Source organism: Anomaloglossus baeobatrachus, chromosome 1, assembly GCF_048569485.1.
Source record: "Anomaloglossus baeobatrachus isolate aAnoBae1 chromosome 1, aAnoBae1.hap1, whole genome shotgun sequence".
Classification (NCBI taxonomy): domain Eukaryota; kingdom Metazoa; phylum Chordata; class Amphibia; order Anura; family Aromobatidae; genus Anomaloglossus; species Anomaloglossus baeobatrachus.
Window position 1 is genome coordinate 596,482,547 of NC_134353.1, and position 15,528 is coordinate 596,498,074.

A 15,528-nucleotide genomic window follows, 5' to 3' on the forward strand; every position below is an offset into this window, starting at 1 on the left:
AGGTAATATGGAGTTAATGGCAGCAGCCCATAGCTGCCACTAAGTCCTAGGTTAATCATGGCAGGCGTCTCCCTGAGATACCTTCCAATGATTAACTTGTAAGTGAAAGTAAATAAACACATAAACCCGAAAAAAATCCTTTATTTGGAATAAGACAAATAAAACACTTTTTCACCATGATTAAAATCCCCAAATACCCCTCCAGGTCCGGCGTAATCCACACGAGGTCCCGCATCCAGCTCTGCTACATGAAGCTGACAGGAGCGGCCGTAGAACACCGCCGCTTCTGTGAGCTCCACGCAGCAACTGAAGTGAATCGCGCTGTCAGCGGGGATGTCACTGAGGTTGTGTGTGTGTGTGTGTGTGTGTGTGGTGATGATGGGTGCGGTAGTGCCTGCGTGTGCGGGGATGATGAGGGCTGTAGTGTCGGGATGTGTGCGGGAACGATGAGGGCTGGGCTGTAGTGTCGGGGTGTGTGCGGTGATGATGAGGGCGCTCTCTCGGCTAAAGAAAACTTAACGCAATGCGTTATTTCACAGGAATCCGTGGCCTTTATTATCACACTTTTTGCAAGGCATCCGTCACATGCATTACACAACGCATTGTGACGGATGCCGTTCAACGCAAGTGTACTAAAGATGTGACCAAGTACAATATATTGCATGTTAGCCCATGAAGGCCTGCACTGAGCTAGAGTAATCACTAATCTAGTGTAATCATCATGTTAATGATATATGGTAGATGTGTGCTTTTAGAATTACAAAACTTTCTTTTCCTGTATTTTGAGGAATCTGAATTTCAGAAACCCTAATAAATGTAGAAGTCAATGTTCCTTAGAAAGGCTTTACATCTGGATAAATATTAAGTTACTAGGTAACCTTATACTTTGCAGAAAGCACATATTCAGCGAGTGCTGAAAAAACCTTTTCCTTGCTGACATAAAGTGCTGCTTTCATACCCAGAGCTGCTGGCTGGCTGCTTGTTTTCAGAACTGAATAATGCTGGACTTATGCAGCTGTTCTGGATTGGGAACACATCACACACATTCATCTTTCCTTACTGATCAGAGTCGTGGAAATGTTGCATTTAACAAAAGGCATTGTGGTCGTGTTTGGAAGGAAATCTTCAGGCCTTAATGGGTTACAATGCAATATACTTGGTCACATCTTTACCCTAGTTTAATGTTGTTTTTCTAGGATTTTGACTTTGTATAAAATAACAGATCCTGATTTCCAATTGATGATCTGGCTGCTTATACAGAATATAAATATATATATATATATATATATATATAATGTATGTATGTGTATAGGTATATAATATATACACACGATTATATATTTATTATATTTAATATTTTGGGAAGAGAACATATTTAGTCAGCCACCATTTGTGCAAGTTCTCACACTTAAAAAGATGAGAGGCCTGTAATTGACATCATAGGTAGACCACAACTATGAGTGACAAATTGAGAAAACTAATCCAGAAAATCACCTTGTCTGAGTTTGCAAGATTTTTTTTTTTTGCAAATTTTGGTGGAAAATAAGTATTTGGCCAGTAACCAGTTCATCTCAATATTTTGTTATATATCCTTTTGTTGGCAATGACACAGGTCAAACCTTTTCTGTAAGTCTTCACAAGGTTGGCACACACTGTTGGTGGTATGTTGGCCCATTCATCCATGCAGATCTCCTCTAGAGCAGTGATGTTTTGGGCCTGTCGCTGGGCAACACTGCCTTTCAACTCCCTCCAAAGGTTTTCTATGCGGTTGAAATCTGGAGACTGGCTAGGTCACTCTAGGACCTTCATATGCTTCTTATGAAGCCACTCCTTCGTTGCCCTGGTGGTATGCTTGGGATCATTATCAGGCTGAAAGACCCAGCCACGTTTCATCTGCAATGTCCTTGCTGATGGAAGGAGGTTTGCACTCAAAATCTCACGATACATGACCCCATTTATTCTTTCATGTACACAGATCAGTCATCCTGTTCCCATTGCAGAGAAACAGCCCCAAACTATGATGTTGCCACCCCCATACTTCACAGTACGTAAAGTGTTTTTTTGGATGCAACTCAGCATTCTGTCTCCTCCAAACACGACGAGTTGTGTTTCAACCAAACCGTTCTACTTTTGTTTCATCAGACCATATGACATTCTTCCAATACTCTTCTGGATAATCCAAATGCTCTCTAACAAACTTCAAACGGGCCCAGACATGTTCTGGCTTAAGCAGGGGGACACGTCTGGCACTGCAGGATCTGAGTCCCTGGGGGTGTAGTGTGTTACTGATGGTACCCTTGTTACGGTGGTCCCAGCTCTATGTAGGTCATTCACTAGGTCCCCACGCTTGGTTCTGGGATTTTTGCTCACCGTTCTTGTGATCATTTTGACTCCACGGGGTAAGATCTTGTGTTGAGCCCCAGATCAAGGGAGATTATCGATGTTCTTGCATGTTTTCCATATTCTAATTATTCCATTTTCTAATTATTGCTCCCACAGTCGATTTCATCACACCAAGCTACTTTCCTATTGTAAATTCAGTCTTACCAGCCTGGTGCAGGGCTACAATTTTGTTTTTGGTGTGCTTTGACAGCTCTTTGGTCTTCACCATAGTGGAGTTTGGAGTGTGACTGTTGAGGTTGTGGACAGCTGTATTTTAGGCCCTGTGCGCACACCGCATTTTTTTGCTGCGGATTTGCCGTGGTTTTTGCTGCAGAAAAGGTGCGTTTTTTGTTCATAAGGTTCATGCAGTCCTTCTCCAGCAAAATGTGAGAAATCCAAACTTCTGTACGCACACTGCGTTGTTTTTCCCTACAGGTTTTGCTGCAGAATTTCTGCGGCAAAAAGAAGCAGCATGTCACTTCTTTTCCACAGGTACCTGCGGTTTTGCCCTTGATAATTGTTAAAAAAATCCCAGGGACAATACCGCGGCAAATCTACACCAAAAAGCGGTAAAACCGCACGCGGATTTTGGGTGCGTTCTTTTTGCCACAGGTGCGGAATTCTGCCAGAGGGTGCTTATTTTGCTTAAGAAACACATCTACCCAGTGCACACAGACAGGTGCTATTACTACAGGTAATGAGTGGAGGACAGAGGAGCCTCTTAAAGAAGAAGTTACAGGTCTGTGAGAGCCAGTAATCTTGCATGTTTTTAGGTGACCACTTATTTTTTAATTTGCAAATAAAGTCTTGCCAAATCAGACAAGGTGATTTTCTGGATTTGTTTTCTCATTTTGTCTCTCATAGTTGTGGTCTACCTATGATGTCAATTACAGACCTCTCATCTTTTTAAGTGGGAGAACTTGTACTGTGTGTGTGTGTGTGTGTGTGTGTGTGTGTGTTATATAATTAGTGTGTGTGTGTGTGTGTGTGTGTGTGTGTATATCTTACCATGGCAGTGTATAACTACTGCAGTAAAATTTGCTGAACACAGATTGTAGATATTTAGCTTACATTTTACATGTATTGGAGCCATAAGGTGAGGTTGAACATTGCCTTCTTAGGCGTTGTCCAAGAATATATGAACTGAAACTAACATGAGGAAATGTGATATATTAAAAATACATGTGAAATCCAGGGGCCATGTTCTACCATAAGTAATCAAATACACAAATATGTATGGCTAATTTAAAAAAAAAAAATAGTATACTAATAGAAATGTTTGGCATAGAAAAAAAATGTACACTTACACTGCAAATCTATGAATGCAACTTTAAAAGATTAGTACAAAAATGTTGAGTTTTGTCTCTGTAATCACACTTCTTTAATTTTTATCTTTTAGGATGTATTTGGATCATGTTGCCAAGAATCACATAACCACAACTGACCTTTGATGTCACATTGGTTCTCTAAAAGACACATCCACTTGACAGGAAGTGATTTTTTTTTTTTTTTGTGTTCTTAATTGCTCAAGATATTCTGAAATGCTGAGACGAAAATTACGCCACTGTAAAGTCAGCCGACTAGGCTTGTTGCTATTTATCGCACTCACTGCAGCCACCCTGACTGTGGTGAGGAACCACAGCAAAACTCTATATTTTACTAGCAAAAACTTAGAAATTGTAGGGGAGAATCCCACTAGTAATGTGAACTGTACAAGGATCCTAAAAGGAGACATCGAAGCAATCCAGAGTGCCAAATTAGAGCTCATCACTGTGAAAAGCAGGAGACAGCAGCAACGTCTGAATGAAAATGACTACATCAATATGACCAAAGACTGCGACTCTTTTACCAAAGATCGCAAATATATTTTATACCCACTTAGCAATGAAGAGCGCGATTTCCCCATAGCCTATTCTATAGTGGTTCACCATAAAATCGACATGCTGGAAAGACTTTTGCGTACAATATACATGCCTCAAAATTATTACTGCATCCATGTGGACAAGAAATCTTCCGGATCTTTCATGGCGGCAGTAAAAGGAATTGCAGCCTGTTTTGAAAATGTCTTTGTAGCCTCCCAATTGGAGAATGTTGTGTATGCATCATGGAGTCGTGTTCAGGCTGACCTCAACTGCATGAAAGACCTTCACAATGTGGATGCTCAGTGGAAATACTTAATAAACCTCTGTGGCATGGATTTTCCAATAAAAACCAACAGAGAAATGGTACAGATGTTAAAAGCATTGAAAGGCGAAAACAGCCTAGAAACCGAAAAGATGCCATCACACAAAGAAGTCCGGTGGAAAAAGCACTATGAAATAAATGATCATGGCATTCAGAAAACTAACGATAACAAGGAGCCGCCCCCGTTTGAAATCCCAGTGTTTTCTGGCAGTGCCTATTTTGTTCTCAGTCGAGCTTTCGTTAGCCATGTCTTGGAAAAAGACAAAATCAGAACGTTTCTAAAGTGGTCGGAGGACACTTATAGCCCTGATGAATTTTTATGGGCCACTCTACACAGATTTCCTGAAATGCCAGGATCTGTCCCAGCCAATGGTAAATACGATGTTTCAGACATGAATTCTGTCGCCAGGTTTGTCAAATGGCAGTACTTGGAAGGAGATGTTGCCAAAGGAGCTCCATATCCACCGTGTGCCGGAACTCATGTGCGATCAGTTTGTGTGTTTGGTGCTGGTGATTTGCAGTTTATGTTGGGGAAGCATCACTTATTTGCTAATAAGTTTGATGTGGATGTAGACTCTATTGCCATTCAGTGCCTAGAGGAACATTTGAGGTACAAAGCACTATATCCAGAAATACATGGGTGATCTCTGTACAGACAATGTGCTTTGATGCATTGAACACTCACATCTTGCCACTTTCTGACACTGCACAGTATTTTTAGGGCTGGTGTGTCAAATCTGTTTTGTACACTACAAGACAGGGGTATCTTCCAAAAATATTTTACAGAAATTACTCAATCCAAAATTACATGAGACTGCAGTTGAGGAGCTGCAAATAGCTTTACTTTCTTTTAACTCCGTAGGAGTTGTCGTGCAATAAATTCCTGGCTGCTTTATCACATCTGTGTCAACATAAAAGTGCCTTCTTTGCAATACATATCTTCAACAATGTACTGCTGTGCACCTGGTTTGGGATCGCTGCCAACTGGCATTCATGTCATACATATTTTTATTAACCTCTCCAACCATTTCCTGGTATGTTTTATTGTTTTGGTAATACTGTTAAAAATCCTCTTTAAGTATAGTCTACCATGCTTTTGAACACATCTAAAACAGATTACCACTGGCGAGACATAGGCCAGATAGTATCCAAAATGACTTATGGTGACTGGCTCTGCCAAGGTGTCCATCAGAATTCCATTTTTCACCTACCCTGTCACAAACCCCAATGCATTGCTCAATGTAGAGCAACGCATGTGTGTGAACATTGCACATAAAGTAATGTGATTATCTCCATGGTGAATAGGGAGCTACTGTAGGTCTTTAAGGTAGTTTGAGGTCTGTGAACCTTGGATGACCTGACCCAACCACAGGGTCTCCTGACAATAGCTAACTGCCTAATTGCCATATATGAGGCAGTTGGCTGAAGGCAGCAGACCTGGTGTTGGAAAGTGTCTTCTGATCAGAGCACTGGCTGTTTCACAGCGATAGGACACTGGCGTTAGGATCATGTCACTCTAGTCCCGGTACTCTCCTACCAGTCACCAGTATAAATTAACCCCTTAGTCTGTAAGTGACCGGATGTCTTGAATTCCGCACAACTTCCTACAAAATATTATGACTGGAGCAAATTGTTAACAAGCAGTCCATTCTTCTAATGTGATGTTTGATTATGCGTTAGTTTATTTTATTAAAATCACAATTGTTCATTTCTGTTTGGAGAAGTGAAAAACATGAAATTATTAGACTTTTGTAAGAAGAGCTATTTAATATGTAAATTGCCATTTGTTTAACTTATTTTGATATTAAAAACCATTTTGATTCCACAAAGGCTCATGTTATAGAGTAACATGATGACGTGTCAGTCTATTGTTTGTATTATAGCCTTTATTTTTCTACTTGATGATGATACCGGACTATTTTATTTTTCTGAAGTGCCTCAAATGTAGTACATTGTAAAGACTGCACACAGTCTATAGAGATTTAGTTAATAAAGCATTGAACTGCTGTTGTAAATTGACAGGTGTCTCCATGTTTTATTTTTACCACTACTAGTATTCTACCTAATTGATGGCACAAGGTCTGATTTGCTTGCCTGCCTCCTGGCATCACACAGATGGTAATGAAGCTAAAGAGGCTGAGTAGTGAAATAACATAGGGAGACAGAGGCCAGTTAAGTAGGTACTTGGTCACACCCAAAACATTTAATACCTCATTTGCATATTAAAGACTAATTTCTCAAGAATATATATGTTGTACCATACGTTGTATCTTGCGGGTAATTCCCACAAATGGACATACTGGTACGTCATGACAATCGTGCAGTCACAGATGCTGTGCCCACACAATCACCGCCGTGGGTTCGCTTAAGTGATAGCTGAGCTCCGGCTGTCACAGCCAGGGTCTGTGTCCGCACTGCCTCTGGCTGTTGAACCAATAAATGCCATGATCACAGCATTTAGGAGCGGGAGCTATCATAGATCATAGATTGTCATGGCAAGCAAAGGTCAAATAATAACCAACAGTTATGCCAGCTACAGTGCCATGTTAGACCATGCCAAGAGCATAGTCTAAAAGGTGTTTTCTAAGTGTCACACTGACCGGTTTAATGCATTGCAGTACATGTGTATTGCAATGCATTAGACTAGTGATCAGAGTAATAAAAGTTAAAGTCCCATAGGGAGACTACGTAAAAAAAAATGAAAGAAAAACTGTAAGGCTACATTCACACGACCGTCCCGTTTTTGCGGTCCTCACTAAACGGTCCTGTTTTTTCACGGATGCATCCGTGTGACTTTCACTTCGTCTTTGGGCCGTGTGAATTCCGTTTTTTTGCGGACCGCAAAACACTGAAGCAGCTAGATAGATAAATAGATATAGATAGAGGGATAGACAGACAAGAGAGAGAGAGGGAAAAATGAATAGAGGGATAGACATATATATAATGTCCTACTCCCCAGCATTTTGTAATCTTGCACCCTTTAGTGTCTTTCATGTGGCACTAAAGGGTACCTAGCCTTTATATGTAGCCAAAAAATAAATAATTAAAAAAAAATGTGGGGTCCCCCCTATTTTTTTTGTAGCCAGCTCAGGTAAAGCAAACGGCGGCAAAGTGCAGACCACAGCTGGCAGCTTCACCTTGGCTGGTAATCCAAAACAGAGTGCACCCAACGAAGTTATTTTAAATTAAAATTAATACAATTTGGGTGGGACCTCACGTTTTTTGTTTAAAATTATTAACAGCCAAGGTAAAGCTGACAGCTGTAGTCTGTTATTCTCAGACTAGGGAGGACCACAGTCCTTGGACCCTCCCCAGCCTAAGAATAGTAGGCCGCAGCCGCCCCAGAAGTGGCGCATCCATTAGATGCGCCAATCCCGGTGCTTTGCCCCAGCTCATCTTGATGCCGTGGTGTGGTGACAAACTGGGTAATATATGGAGTTGATAATGTGTAATGTCACCTGGCATTAAACTCTAGGGTTGGGATGTCACGGCGTATCAGATACCCGACATCACAACCCAGTCAGTAATTTAAAAAAAAATAGACGGCAAACCTTTTTCATTGAAAAAAAACCTCCCCAACACATTCCCTCTTTCACCAATTTTTTTGTAAAGAAATAACATCCGAGTCCGGCATAATCCAAAAAGGGGGTCCCACTACGATCCATACTCACTGTCTAAGTCAATGAAGAACAGAATCTTCCCCATTGACTGGGAGAGCAGTGCAGTGACCTGAGCGAACATCAATAGGCCAGCCCAGGTCACTGCAGGGCATGACTAGCGCTGATTTCAGGAGGTTAGCGAGGTACATTACCTGCGGTGATGAAAGCCGCTGCACTCTTGACGTCAGCGCTGGTCACTGACTTCTATGCCCACCGTGTTCAGATCACCTCTCGCGAGCGGCCCGTGACGTCACCGCTAGGCAGTCTCGGGCTGCCCGCGTGAGGTGATGTAAGAACGCGACTGTCTGTGACGAGCGCTGACGTCAGGAGTGCAGGTATTCATCACTACAGGTAATTAACTTTAGTAACCTCCTGACAGCAGCGCTCATCATCCCTGCGGCTGCTCGCTGCAGTGCGAGCAAAATGCTGACACACTGCAGTGTGGGCAGATGCTGACAGTTCGAGCAGCTGCAGAGCTGGTGGGGGAGCAAGACGCAGGGGCACCCAATGGAGAACACAAGGAAGTGCTTCCGTGCGGCTTCTGGGGGTTTTGCGGGCCCATTAATGTGTATTACGTCACGGTCCGTTATTACGGAACAGATTAGGACATGTTCCATGATAACGGAACGGACATACAGCATCCAATGTGTTTTTCTTGTAGAATCGGATGCACACGGAAGTGCTTCCATGTGCCATCTGATCCTACACAAAAGACATTGAACAGATGGTCCTGTCAGTAGGTCCGCAAAAAAACAGGAACTGACCAGGACAAACTGAACGGTCATGTGAATAAGCCCTAACAAATATAACAAAAAATAAAGAACGGAAAAAACATTACACCCATAAATGTGTATATTTACATAAAAATAAACAAAAACAGTTCACATATTTAGTATCACCACATCCTCAATAAAGCTGATCTATAAAACTGTCATACTATTTAACCCCTACAGTGAATGCTATAAAAAAAATTGTAGGAAAAATTGTCTATTCATCATTCCACAAGAAAAAAGTGGATTAAAATGTGATCAAGAAGTCATATTGAAATAGATCTGGTGTCCTTGAAAATGTCATCTTGTCCTTTAAAAAAAACAAAACGTACCTCCTGTATGTTCCATCAGCCAAAATATAAAAAAAGCTATGGTTGTCAGAATTATGCCATGTTGAAACATTTTTTTTTTTAAGGAAAAATTGTTTTAGTTGTGTAAAAGCATAGCAAAGCATGAAATATAATGTATCAATGAATTTTTACTGACCCAAAGAATAGAGCTGTCTTATTGCTTTTATGACCATGAACAGAGTAAAAAACAAATCCGCTTTTTACGAGGCACAATGAAGAAGAAACAGCAATTCAGGAATCCTGCAAGGAACAAGCCCTCACATGACTGTCAGCAGAAAAATGAAAAACTATCCTTCAAAATATTGAGATGCAAAAAATTATTTGGGGGAAAAAAAAAAGCATATTTTTAAGTGGGAGGAACCAAACCTAAAAAAAACCTGTCTGGTATCTCTGTGATGGTACTGACCATAGCAATAAATCTGCCTTATCAGTTATACTATAAGATAAATAGAAGAGATGAGCAAGTTCGGTTTTGGGCCAAACACAGACAAAGAAAAATAACAGGGTTCAGAGTTCGGGTGCTTTATGTATGCTGACCACTCGTGCGAACATCGCTATACATGGTGCTCAGCCCAGAGCAAGCCACTTGCATTGTTTGATCGGCTTGCATTGGGGGTCACAACGGCTTGATCCAATGTAGTATGCAACCCCCCGAAAAAAACACCTACCCTCCCCTGGAAGTGTTCTGCTTATGGCTGGCTGTATGAGGGTGGAGACCCGAACTACCAATCAGTGATTTCCATTGGGATACGGGCTAAATCCGAACTCGTGGAGGTACGGTTTGGCTGCACCTGCTGAACTGAACTTCCACAGATTTGCATTTACATTGGCGTTTACGTATTAATCTCTGAACACCGTGATTCAGACAAAATACACTGCGGCAGAGGGAGTTACTTTGAACTCCTGTCTGGCCTATGATCCAGCGTGTATGTCTTTTTATCTGTACATAAAAGTGCATAAAACCAAATCTAAATGCCCCATTCTGAGCACAAGCTGGGAACAATATCATCTTTTCAGTGACAAAATAATCACTACACCTATAGATGAACTCCCAGAGGGGTGTTAAGCAGCATGCAAAAGTTTGGGCACCCCAGTCAAAATTACAGTATTGTAAACCGTTATACAAGTTGGAGATGAAATGATCTCTAAAAGGCATAAAGTTAAAGATGACACATTTCCTTTGTATTTTAGGCAAAAAACATTTTTTTTTATCTTTTACATTTTAAAAATTAACAAACGGAAAATGGGCCGAAGCAAAATTTTGGGCACCCTGCATGGTTGGTACCTAATGGTGATAAGTATCACAGTAAATTATTTCCACACTGGGGTCACTTGAGGGGGTTTCTGCTGTTCTGTCACTTAGGGGCATTGCCAATGGAGTCTGCAAACTATTCTAGGAAAATCTGTACTCCACAAGTCAAATAGTGCTCCTTTCCTCCCGAGTCTCGCTGTGTGACCAAATAGTACTGTACAGTCACATGAGGGGTATTGCAATTGTGACGCCCCTGTGGTAACCAGGTGTCACAAAAATAAGGTAACAACAAAGCAACAGCTGGGTCCTACATGACTGTACCAGTCAGTACACACACTAGCACATTTACACTCACAACCAGGGTGTGAGACGCCCCTAAGAGCCAGGTGACAGGGCTGGGCACTGTAAGCTAACCGTCAGCCAACTGTGAAGGGAGGAGAGAGTGACCTGGGGAGTGTGGGTATTTCAGGATGGCCCCTACCTCACCGCTCCTAGCAAGCACCAGTGCAGCTGCCCACTACACAGTGCCCACAGCATTGCCTCTGCCTCCTGCGACCCCTCTCCACCAAGCTACATTTGGATTATAAGACGCACCCCTCATTTTCCTCCCAAATTTTTGGGAGGAAAAGTGCGTCCTATAATCCAAAAAATACGGTACTTGGTTTAAGGGCAGAAAAATTCAAAGTTTGAAAATTGCTAAAATTTTACATTGTAAATTTTGGTCAATATGATTTGCATTTATGAAAATATCAAATAACAACTATAATGAAGTACAACATGTGCAAAAAGCATTCTCAGACTCACTTGAATATCTTGAATTATTCAAGAGTTATTACCTCGTTGTATACAATACTCCTGAATACTAATAACTAGTGACGGGTGAGCATGCTCTGCACTCTATCGAGCATTAGGGTGCTCGATACGCTAAGTATTCTGGTGCTCAGATGTCATGCTCAAGTCCATGCCCCGCATTTTTCCTGGCTTTTTTTTTTAGCCAATAAACATGCGGGTATTGCTTGCCAATCATGGTAATACCGTAGCCATGTTGGCTATTGGTATTACTTTGGATGGCCGCATCTGGTCTATATAAGACCCAGAGATGCCATATTTACCGCACCACCCACAAATAGTGTAGGGACGAGGGACAGATTCTGCTGGAGAAAGGACAATGTGTTCTAGTATGAGAGTACCTATTAGTACAACAGTAAACCAACAGTCCTTTTCAGGGCTTCAGTAATTGAAATTATTACTTTTCTCTAATGATACGGTTCTTAGCTGCATTTATTGTAGGGAAAACTGCTGGAGTAGGGATCGTGTATTACAGGTCTATAGGCAAGGATTCAAGCCTGAGGCCAGTTTCAGATGTCCGTGTTTAATCAGGTACAAGCCACATGCATGGGTATGGTCATATGTGTGTCACATCTGTGTTTGCATACATGTGACATCAGTGTGACATGTACCGTAGAAAACGTGTCTGTGAAATAAAAAGATATTTTCTATATTCACCTGTATCCAGCGCTGTTTTCTTGGGCTCTGCTGCTTCCTAATTCTGACCCCTGCTAATTATGCCCTTTGAATATTCACTGCACCTCAGACGTGGAAGCAGGAGAATCCCCGGGGACAGCATTGCCGGTGACAGGTGAGTATCCAGCAAGCAGTGTGTGTGCAGTGACGTCCTGGATGTCATCGGAGTACCCAATGAACTCTGATGACACCCGCGCTACAGCGACTGTCACTACGGTGACTTCACGGGTTCATCAGAGTTCATTGGGAACTCTGATGACCACCTGGACGTCACTGCGCACACACACTGCTTGCTGGATACTCGCTTGTCCCCGGCGATGCTCCTGCTTCCAGATGCAAGGTACAGTGAATATTCAATGAGCATAATTAGCAGGGGTCAGAAGCAGGAAACAGCAGAGCTGAAGACAGCAGCGCTGGATACAGGTGAATATAGAAAATCGTTTTATTACAAAGACACGTGTTTTCTCCAGTACGTGTCACACTGATGTCATACGGATCATATAAGTGTGCGATTCTTGTGATACCCGTGATGCTGGAGAAAAAACGGACATATCTCTGTGTGTACGTGCGGGGCCACGTGGGGTGTCACAGTCCATGTGAAAACACGAATGTGTGTAAAAACTGATGTCACACGTACCTGGAATACGGGTGTCTGAAACTAGTCTTAGGCCTCTGTCACACATATGTGAAATAACGCACGTGCCGCGAGATACGTATTTTCCCTGCATGTTGCGTTTGGTAAGTACGTGTCTCCGGTACATGCGGCCCACGTGTGTTCTACGTGTGCTATCTGCGATAACACACGGAGAACCGGTAATTTGCATACTCACGTGGTCCTTCCTGCTGTCCAGGGTACTGATCTTCGGTCTCCAGCCCTGCCGACTCCCCTCTGCTGCTGCTTCCGGCTGCAGTGAAGTGAATATTAAATGAGCATAATGAGCGGCGGTCGGCAGCAAGTGACAGCAGCGGCAGAGATAGGAGGGCTGGAGAAGGTGAGTAAAGATTTATTTTTTTCTCTCACACGTGAGTTGTCACACGGGTGTCACACGGCCCGCACCCGTACCACACGGATGTAGCGTGGATGCGGTTCCGTGTGACACCAGTGATGCCGGAGCTAGAAATTCTATTCTCTAATAATACTGGTCTCAGCTTTTGTACATAATTTAAAATGTACCTGCAATAAGGGATATGAAAATGGACATCCCATTGATGGCGGTGCATGCAGGGGCCATGACCGTGAACCGGGGCAAACTGAGCCTGGTGTGGGAGCTCAGCAAATACACTTACCTAGACCTAGCCTCCTGCGTCACTTTGCAGGGGGGATGGGGGCGCAGAACACTACTATTGAAGCCAGAACAGTGCAAGCAGGGGCTGGGCTAGATGGCAGATAATGCTTCCAGTCTATTTACCAGCACCACTCTATTCCACACTGTCCGGTCTGACTAATAAAGAGTCAGGACCACATAATCTTCACCTTGATTCTTCTTCCACCATAGCAAGTCTAAGGAAACAAGTGACCCCACACTTGGATACTCCGAGACACTCTTTAGCTTTCCATTTCTGACGTGTTCTGGCATGTCACGTCCACGTTACAAAGAGGCGCATGAGAAGAATATGTGCGGTGATGCCCAAATATTTGAGCAGCCATGGTCAGAAGAAGGTGACGATTGGGAACAGCAATTTCTGTCTCAGGTCAAAGATGATGAGACACAGTTGCCTACAGTCATATTAAATCTACAAGTCAGGAGGAGGACTAGAGTGCATAAGTGGAAGATGAGGTGATGGACGATGAAGTCACTGATTTAACTTGGCAAGGTGGCATGCACAGGGAGGATAGCAGCTCAGAGTTGGACAGTACCTCAATAGGCAGCAAGATAGTTTGGGGAATAGAAGGAGAAGGCGGACAACTGTTCCCCAGAGCACCCAGACGCGGCAAGGTCCCTAGACCAAGCATTAGGTATTCCACAGTCTGGTGCTTTTTTTTTTTTTTTTTACAGAAAGTGTAGACATCAAGAAAATGGTCATTTGCAACCTGTGTCTTACCATGCTCAACAGGGCATGCTCAGGCACATGTCATCTAAGCACCCAACTAGGTCGAATGCCTGTGTCCACAATCATTGCGGGTGATTCCGCTGCCTTTTCGCCTGTGCTATGTGCTGGACAATCCTCTGTCCAGAATGAAGGCACGGATGCCTCCTGCTCTCAACCAGTGTTTGCACATATGCAAACACCATCGGCAATCACTTCCACTTCCTTGTACCAGCACAGCGTACAGCTGTCTCTACCCCTAGCCTTGGAACCCAAGCAAAAATACACAGCCACACTCACCCACAGGCCCAAACACTAAACGGCCACATTTCCATACTGCTTGCCCTGGAAATGTTGCCATTTAGGCTTGTGAACACTGAGGCTTTACGACTGCTAATTGCGGCAGTTGTCTCTTGGTACTCGGTCCCAAACCATCACTATTTTCTTCTGGTGTGTTGTCCTCACCTTACAAAAACACATGTCCCATAACATCACTCATGCCCTTAGCAATGCAGTTACTGGGAAGGTCCATTTAACCACCAACATGTGAACAAGTGCTTGTGGCCAGGGATGCTACATTTCTTTGATGGCACACTGGGTGACGCTCATGAAGGCAGGTGATAGGAGAATTTCTTATTTGTCATTCAAGGAAGCCGGAGACATCTGCCCTCATAGAAGTCTTTATTCTCATATATGAGGAGATAGCTCAAAATCACCTTCAAGGAGCAATAGGCAAGAGGGTCTGTCCCTTCTGGAATTTCATCTAACTGTATAGTAATATACTCAAAAAAAAGGAAAAAAGCTACAAAAAGTCACACATCGCATATGTCTGATACTTTCCAAGGCTAGCAGATAAGGAATTTGTTTTTCCCCCAATCTATCGTCCTCGGAGCCAACCTCTTCCTGCCCTGACCGAATAATCAAGTTGTTGTTCGAATCAGGTATCTGAGTCTCATCGTCATCAGCATGTTCCTCAATGTCTCCACCAAGAGCAGTTACGGTTTGGGAATGAGGGTCTACAATATGTTCAGAACTTTCTTCATCTGGGTCTGAATCTGACTCACAAAGCTACTGGGCTTCAGTGCAGATCATTTCCTTGTCTGGACTCACTGCAGCTTTGGAGCAGACCTCTGGTTCCCAGGCTATAGTGTGACTGAACAGCTCTGCAGACTCAACCATCTCTGTTACCCCATACTCAGCAGGGCGGGTGGAGACTTGAGAGCTAGTAGGAAGCAAGTGCGATTGGAATGACACCTCAGAGGACTGGAGTATTTGGAATGTGGAAGCTGAGGAGAAGGAGAGGCCACTTGATGGAGCACTTGAGATCCATTCAAGCACCTGCTCTTTTTGTGCCTCATCTACATTTGGTAGCGATGGTC

General features: G+C 43.0%; 1 protein-coding gene across 1 annotated transcript in view; it reads left to right on the forward strand.

Moving 5' to 3' along the window:
* The window catches only part of GCNT1 (glucosaminyl (N-acetyl) transferase 1), a 51,544-nt gene extending 44,975 nt beyond the window's left edge, over positions 1 to 6,569 (forward strand). The window contains exon 2 of the mRNA XM_075340276.1: positions 3,782 to 6,569. Within this exon, the coding sequence (XP_075196391.1) occupies positions 3,924 to 5,210 (1,287 nt within the window). The 5' untranslated portion in view covers positions 3,782 to 3,923 and the 3' untranslated portion in view covers positions 5,211 to 6,569. The remainder of the gene's footprint in view (positions 1 to 3,781) is intronic.
* Positions 6,570 to 15,528: the final 8,959 nt, after the last annotated feature.